Genomic DNA, 8484 nt, shown 5'->3' with positions numbered 1-8484 from the left:
TTCAAACAATCAAATCTAGTATTTGAAAGTCATTACCAAACACGTCAGACCCTTCTATGTCAATATAATACAATATAATACACAGGTCTGAGTATCACCCTCATCTTGTAACATTCCAAGCAACTAAAATAATGAGGAAAAAGGAGAAAGAGTCATAAAAACATGAAATGACAGAATCTTTTAAGTCCAGCCATTAACCTAGCAATACCAAGTTTACCGTGCCCCTAACCACCACCTCTACACAAATATAATGTACTTATCCTCCTTGAGTAATTCTGGACAGCTACGACCAATATGCACCAGATATAAGGAATTTTAGATCCAAACCTCAGTCACTTCAGCTACACATGGTGGCCAATGAAGACAAGGTGTGAGGATCCAAACTGTACTTTTATACTACTTAATTTGCTATTGACAATCAAATTATTCCTCTTGATTCTTTCCTACTCCACTTTATTACTGCACATGCTTATGTAAATCTGATGCAAGGACTTCTGGGGGATATGTGTCATAGCTGATCTTGTTGCAAATACCAAGATTTCCCGTGATTTCATTCCTGACAACTGAGGTCTGCTGTCCCTGGCAATTCTGAGACTTCAGGAAGGTACCAAATCAGTAGCAGAATTAAATTTCTCTGGACTGAAGATACAGAGTAATAAAGTTCGTGCCTGACAGTTTTGCTTCCCTTAACAAGATACTCATCCCACTGAGGTCAAAGCACACATACTCAAATAGTGGTGTGTGAATACCATTCTTGCTGGAGCTCCATGCACTTCTGTCTCAGGGTTCAAATCAAGACAAGAACAAATTTTAACTCAAGTAAATTATGGAATAAGGACAAGCTCTAAATCTTCACTGTGTGTTGCATCAGTGCCATGCAAGGAAATTGCCAAGAACTTATTACCTGCTAATCGAAGTAAACTAAACTAATTCCCCTGAAATGAAAGACATATTATTCTATATGTCTGGTACAGACCTGCTTGGTTTTCAAAATTAATGAAGAAATTAGCTACAAACTTAAGAGTCTATTGATAGAATCTTCCCAGTAGAAACAGGTATGTGTAGAGGACAGAGTACTAACATCACAAGTTATCTGAAACAGATTTTCCTTTTAATATTTTTGGATTAGAATCAATGTTTGAGATATTTATTGAAAATATTTTTTTCCTTCTCTCAGTGCTTTCCTAAGTATGCTGTACTACCAGAAGTTTCTTCTCACATGCTGCATAGCATAACTTTGTGAAACTAAGCCTCCAGCTTAGCTCTGGTAGTCTTTAGATACTTCTGTTGAGACATTCAACTCTGGAATCACAAAATGCATCACAAAATGTGTTTTGCTTAAGTCCTCATTTTGTTTACCAGCTTTATTGGTTATTTGTAGTGTCTTTGGTGTCAGTACAGGAAATTTCAGTATGGATCTTTGAGAACTGAGGGTGCAGATTTTATTGACCTTGTGAACTTATTCTGGACTAGTAAAACTTCTGCACTCTCACATCTGCAAAACTACTGTGAAAGAGATGAAGCTAGAACTAGTGCTCTCTGCCAGGTTCCTCTGGGTGTGTGAGCATAAGTCTGCCAGTTTGCAGCAGTGCTGATGCAGGCCTTGGATCATATTCAAAATCTGAAAGACCAAAATTAGTAGCAACTTTTGAAAACACAGACTGATTTTACATCTCCAGATCCAGCTTCATGTTTTAGAAAACATTAATCAGCTTGCCTTTTCCTGTTGTGATGAAATAACATTCCCTGTTTTGACAGTCTCTAGCTTTGTGGAATGGAAAGTCAAAATAAACAATGAAGACCACATTGAACATGCTAATACACCACCTCAAATGTTTCCTTAATTCCTAGGCCTCAGCTAGACAGCTTATCCAAACATTTCCTCCTGTTGACTCCCCCTGTCTCCCACACCATCCTAGGTTACTAGTTTTTAGATAGGAACTTGCAATACACATCATACAGATTGAAAGTGGAATTTCATTAGCACAAACTCCACTATCATAATTGTAATCTACAGCAAATGAATACAATTAAGCACACTACGGTCTCCTCTGAGCTCCCCCCTCCTCTTGGCACACAAACTTAAGCTGACACCAGGCTCCTGTATAAAACTAGCACACTGTTCAGTGCAATAGAAGCAGGTCTACAGGGCTACACTCAGCAGGACCATGTCACTGCTTCTCCTTCAGCTGCTAGTGCTCTCACATCTTGGAGCCACAGAGCCACAGGTAGACTCACAGCAAAGGAAAAGCAGAAGGCCATTTCAGCGGCTTTTCTACCTGGACAAAAAGCTGCTTGAGAGTCAAAGTTTTCGTGAGCTGGTGGGGGAAAACCCAGTAGCTGTTGAGGAAACCCAGGGACAACCAAGTTTTTTTGTAGCAATTCCACAGACAGCAGGAGAGAGTCAGAAGCAAGGGGAGAAAAAAATGTCCAGATTCATCCTTCCTAATGCAGAACTCTATGCAGACCAAGATGTTAGAACCTGGACAGCACCCAGAGAGGTCTCTCCCATGGAAAACGTCTCTCCATCCCACTATTCCAGCAAGAGGGAGGTTGAACATACCTATAGAAAAGATGCCAAGAAATTCTGGGACCACTTCATGTTAAGGAAAAATTCAGCTTCAGAAGAGGTTGTCCTGCCAATCAAGACTAATGAAATGCACCAAGAAACCTGCAGAACCCTGCCTTTTTCTCAGGTAAGAACAGGTGTCCAAGGTCAATAAATGTGTCCTTTTTCCTGCCTCTTATAATCAGCAAGTAAACATGCATGGGTTAGTTCATTTGCTAAGACAAAGGGCCACACACTCCATAAGCTCTGAGAAAGACTAGAAGCTTTATTTTGATGAGGCAGACTGTGAAACCGCAGCACTGGAAAGCCACACATTGTTTTCAGAGTTATTTATTCTCTTTTTGCAATGATGTTCTGACCTAGCCTGAGCAAGCAGGGAGGTGGTCTATACAACACATATACATCTATAATGTTTCTATACATGAGTTGCTATACATCTCTCTATATATGTACATATGTATAAAAAATGTGTCCCAGAACAACAATTGACAGGAGAAGCTGGTTGATTTCCTACAGCTAAGCAAATTTTCCTGTCTACTGTATTAATTGAAAGACTGATGCATATATCTAATTCCATACTAAGAATGTTGGAGAACAGGTAAATTGTCCCATTCCCAGATGAAGCCATTCAGTCATGCTGTAATATCAAGGCAAGTAAGCAGTGTAGACAACAGTGCTGTTTTCCTCATAAGGCCGTATGTATTCTGAGCATTCTATCAACACTGTGACTATAAGTTAAGGATCACTTTTTTTTTTTTCTTTTTTTTTTTTTTCTTTTTTTACATCCCTAAATTTATTTCCTTGGCAGACATATATGGCCTAGGCACATGTACTGTTTTACTTTTTGTGTCAGCGTAATATGGCAAGCTTTCTCCATGATGGCTGCAGTTATGCCAATATCAAAGAGCTAACTTCAGTCTAGCTTTTCCTGGTTTGGGAATGTGACATAGTCCCTCCTGATACAAGCAATTATTACTCTTGCAAATCAAGAAAATTACAGAACTTGAATTACACTTTAAATATTTTATATATTTATTTTTTAACTGCTAAATAACATTATATTCATCTCCCACATCAAAATGAATCAGGATTACAGCTGAATTTAGCTTGTGGTTTATCTGAAATAATATTGGTACAAAATGATGTTTTAAGTCCTGCAAGTGGGAAAGACTGCTTAACCATGTTGGAAATGCAGAACTCAGAGACCAATTGAAAGGTAAATCCACCTATTGGATTTCTCCCACCAGTTCACAAAGGCTCTGAGTTGAGCAGAATTTTTTTCCTGTGTTGTTCAATCTAAAAAGTGCCCATAGGAGTTCCAAAGTTTGGTCTTTGTTATTTTTGTTTTGTAAAACAGAAATCAGTCTTGTATTTTACTGCTTGATTGCCATCAAAAATAAACATTTTTAAAGTAAATGTTCAGAGAAAAAAAATGGTTCTTATAGAATAGTAGTTTGGAGTTATGCTTTTTGATTTGTTTTGTTATTTTTGCCTTCATGCTTTCAAGTAAATCCCACTGGTCACTCATGTACCAGAAATATAGACTTAGTACTAAATTATATTAATGTATCACTGCTAATACTGTGATCTTCAAACTGTTTTCTGTTTCAGGGTATAGCTCATGAGAGCTGTGAGAAGGTGATAGTACAGAATAATCTGTGCTTTGGAAAGTGTAGTTCCTTTCATGTTCCTGGTCCAGAAGATCGTCTTTATACCTTCTGTTCTCAGTGCATGCCAACCAAGTTTTCCATGAAGCGCTTGGATCTCAACTGCACCAATTCTGTCCCAGTGGTCAAAGAAGTCATGATTGTGGAAGAGTGTAAATGTGAGATTCAGAAGATTAAAGATCCTGTGCTTGAATCTCGACAGTCAGATTTGCATGAAAATGCACACGAGCACAACTAACCTGTTCAAGGTACCTCTCAAGTCCCTGATCATAAGAATTTGCCAATGGGAAAAAAAAAATAATCAAAGAACTTCAAAGGCTTTCATCACACAGTTACACCAAAATATTAAAGATGTAAATTTCTACATAAACTGCCTCTTTGCTTCAACAATAACTTTACCTAAAATTTAACAGATGTTTCCTTGCAGTTGTTAAAGAAATGGAGATGGAATTTTTGGGTTTGTGCATAAAGTTTTTACTTTAACAAGGGAAACCTTCTAAAGTTTTCCAACCTTCCTATAACTACTAGCATCCTAGGATGCTAGCAAACAACAGCTGAAGAACTAGCATGATGATTTATCTCTACAAAAACCTAATGTAATGGCTGTTCTACATTGCCTTTGCTTGCAGAGACTGCCAGTATTGTTCTACTGAGAACACATAGGAGGCTTTAGTCTCTTCATTGCAAAAACAGGTCCGTTTTTATATCAAGATAGTGACTGGAGAGTGTAAAATATAAATGGATATAAGGCAAAAAGAGAGCTGTGATGAGTTAGGGTCATTCTGATTGCTCCCAGCTGGAGTTCAGTTTCCAGCAAAAACTAACACACCTCACAACTTACATGCTTAGTAGTTGCGAATGGTTTGCAAGTGGTTTGCCATAGAAACCCCTTACTCTCTTTTTACACACCTGCAGTTCCTCTGCATGTATTTTTCTTGAAACTTTCATACAGTAGAAGGAGGAAAAAAAAAAAAAAAGAAAAATATAGACTTCCACAGAAAGCACCAGAAATTAATGTATTTCCACTGTTGTTATTATTTAAGTTCACTGTGGAAAGGCAATGCATATTTTCCTGTTAGATGAATTTCAGTGTTGGTGGTGACAGCCAGATAAAGTTTAAGTAGCATTCTCAACAGCTAAACTAAAGCAGAAAACACATTTGTGTGATCGAAAATCTGCAAAAGGATCTTATCAGCATGCTGATACCTGTATAGGTTTATAGGAACACCAGAGAAGGCCTTCTGTTAGAAAAGGTCTGATTCCAGTCCTAGCCAGTACAGACAGCATGAGTAGCTGTTAGCTGAATTGCTGTCTTTGCTGCTTTCTCCAGTTGCTTCTCCCTGGACTTGTCTGGCATCCCAGATTCCAAAAACTGGACCATACTACTTCTAACCAGCTCCTGTAATCCTCTGGGAATCTGCTCTAGTGCTACTGCCACACTGTCAGACCTGGGCCCCTCTTATTAAACTATCCACAGCTCTTTCTTTGGGTATTGGAAATCAGTATTTGTATAACTGGTGAATTCAAGGGTTTGGTAAATGATTCCTTTGTGTATGAATTGTGCTGTGACCAGAAGTATCTTAATATTTTGTCCAAGTTCATTGTGGATTTAGAGTGATCCGCTCATTTTTAATTTTACTGAAAATTGCATCTGAATGATATTCTGGTACTGAGTCTGAATGGCCGCAGTAGCAGTTTGCATGTTACATGCAGTGACAGAACTGAAGACTAGTATATAGTTATATTTCACTGTATATAAACCTGATTCTAAATAATAAAAATTGCCCATTAAAACTAAGCAAAGCCTTCTGTCTGTCCTTTTGCACTAAAGACTAATGTGTAAACTGTATATAGCTGTTTGTATGTTACAGTATGATATATAATGTTATTTCAAATAACAATCTGTTAAGTTTTTACCATCCTTGTATTGAATGTATTACTCCCAATAAATACTTATTTTTAACTTATTTTAATATATATTCTAGCTTTATAATACTGATCGATATTCTTAGGATGCCAGCTGGTGAAAGGATTCAGAAATCTGCCATCACATGCTGGGCTGCATGGAGCATAAATGGGCTGAGATTATGAACAACTTTACTATTTAACCTGAAAAAGCTAAATTTTCTGAGGCTTCTAATTACTGACATTTAAAGCTGCATGAATATACAGGAATCTTTGTCTGCATTTTCTCTTTTTCTTTTTTTTAACGCAAGTATGTTTCAGACTTGATACTTACAGAGAACCACTTTGAAGGTAGGACCTATGCTTCCAATAAGAAGGTAATTAAAAAGAAAAGTCATCTAGTCTTTTAATTTTGACATGATTGACTGCTAAAATGTGACTTTTGCATATATGAATGGCAGAACTGAAGTTATATTTTAGACTGTAAAGAATTCAGCCTGATTTTTAAAGCTCCTTCTGTGTACTGAAGATTACTGTAGTCAAAGAAAGCTATTCATGTAAAGAGTCTGAAGGAGTAAATTCTTAGTGTGAATTTGCACAGCTTAAAAGGAGGTGAAAAGAGGTAATGACAGCTGTAGTAATTGCTAATTAGATTAGTGCTGTAGGTTTTTTTGGATGAATGTTTAATTAACCCAGCAATGACTGGTTGCATGTAATTAGCACAGCATTCTGCAAAATCAAGAATGTGTTAATTGGATAAGACTTCTCAGCCTCTAAAAATTCATTATTAGGAGTAAGTTGTGCCTCAAGCTAACAAGATTTTGTTCTCTCAGCACAACTGTGATGGCCTCTACTAGTATAATGATGTGGGTCAGAAAGGTGAGGGGAATGACCCGTATCTGTATATGGATCCTTCCTGCGGTAATGCTATTATAGCAGCAAACCTGCATGACTTCACTTCAGTTGTGTGCACTAAGAGGTTGCACGCTTCCTGTAATTAAAACTTTCCCACTGTATCTATGCTTGCAGTGGAGTACTGTAATGTGACCTCTACGGTTCAAACCTAACATACAGAACAAGACTAAGCTATAGCTACAGAGCTGTCAGAAAGCTCACCTCAATCTGAAGTGAAGTCTGTGCATTTCTGACATTTTATTTGACCTCCTGGACATTTTGAAATGGATGTGGAGTTTCTGTTCTTTACATTGGAAATAATTGAGGAAAAATGCTGTTTATTCTTATTGCTTAAGAAAATTATATCTTCGCTGTATGTTATTCTTTATAATAAGTGTTTTACAAGGTTGGCTTTAATGCCTGTAACTACATCAAACACCAGAGGGTAGCTCTTAATGAATTCTACTGAACCATAATTTCCAGGAAAAAAAAAATCTCTGAAGTTGCACTCAGTACTTTGTGGTTGGTACTTTGTCCACTACACTTAAGAAATGTTCACAGCAAACCTCATGGCTGTCAGCTAACAAGCTTTAGCATGTTTCACTGACAGGTGGTGAAATCTCACGCCGTACTTTCTCCTAAATTTATGAGCTCCTCACTGGAATCACAAGACAACAAGATTCCTTGCTCCGGGAAGAGCCCCCTGCCAGTCTCTGCAGCTGGATAACCACATTGTATGGGGCAACTGGGAATGTGTGCTGTGCACGGGAAAAGGTGTGGGGTTGAGGCTACCTGGGGTCCCCCATCAGCAGGCCTGTGTTTTGGGACTTTGCCAGTGGAAACAGAAAATACGTACTGATAGTGAATTACAAGTATTTCACATTTTCTGTCTTGCTAACCAATCCTAACGCCTTGAACATCTGGTAGGCAGCTACTGATTTCTGCTCCCTTTAAAGCTCACCCTGTCAGCTGCCAGTATTCCCTTTCCTCAAATGAGAAAGGAGATAAAAAGATGCTGCATTTGGCCCACTGCAAGAGTATTGCTAAAAACACTAAATCTCTATATTGAGAACAAAGTCATCCTGTTTACAGTGCCTCATGATCCATGGCACCAGCAAAACGCACTTCAATTTAAACAGTGAAGAACAGATCAAAAGCTAAATGGAATCCAAAACAAACAACCCCCTCCCCCAAAAACCAACCAACCAAAGCAACCCCCCCAAAAAACACCATGACAAAACAAAAACAAAAAGATGCCAGCCTTCACGATGGCCTTTTCTGGGGAGTTCTTCTTTTGCCGGTTTAGGATTTTGCTATTAGCAGCCATTTACTCTCTGCTGAAGCTGGTTCAAATGCACCTCACAGTCTAATAGCTATGGAGACATTCATCCCTCCTGTCACCCTGCCTGAACTCCTAGCAGTAAGCCCTGGAGGGAGAGAGGGCTTAGA

General features: G+C 38.3%; 1 protein-coding gene across 1 annotated transcript; it reads left to right on the top strand.

The window, feature by feature from the left end:
* Positions 1-2168: 2168 nt before the first annotated feature.
* On the top strand, positions 2169-4474 carry CER1 (cerberus 1, DAN family BMP antagonist). Its single transcript, XM_032205640.1, has 2 exons — positions 2169-2696; positions 4181-4474. The coding sequence occupies exons 1-2, from the start codon at positions 2169-2171 to the stop codon at positions 4472-4474; spliced, it is 822 nt and encodes a 273-aa protein (XP_032061531.1).
* Positions 4475-8484: the final 4010 nt, after the last annotated feature.

This window comes from Aythya fuligula, chromosome Z (assembly GCF_009819795.1).
Source record: "Aythya fuligula isolate bAytFul2 chromosome Z, bAytFul2.pri, whole genome shotgun sequence".
In the NCBI taxonomy this organism is placed as follows: domain Eukaryota; kingdom Metazoa; phylum Chordata; class Aves; order Anseriformes; family Anatidae; genus Aythya; species Aythya fuligula.
Note: the sequence above shows the minus strand (reverse complement) of the source record. Positions and strands in the feature narration are given on the sequence as shown.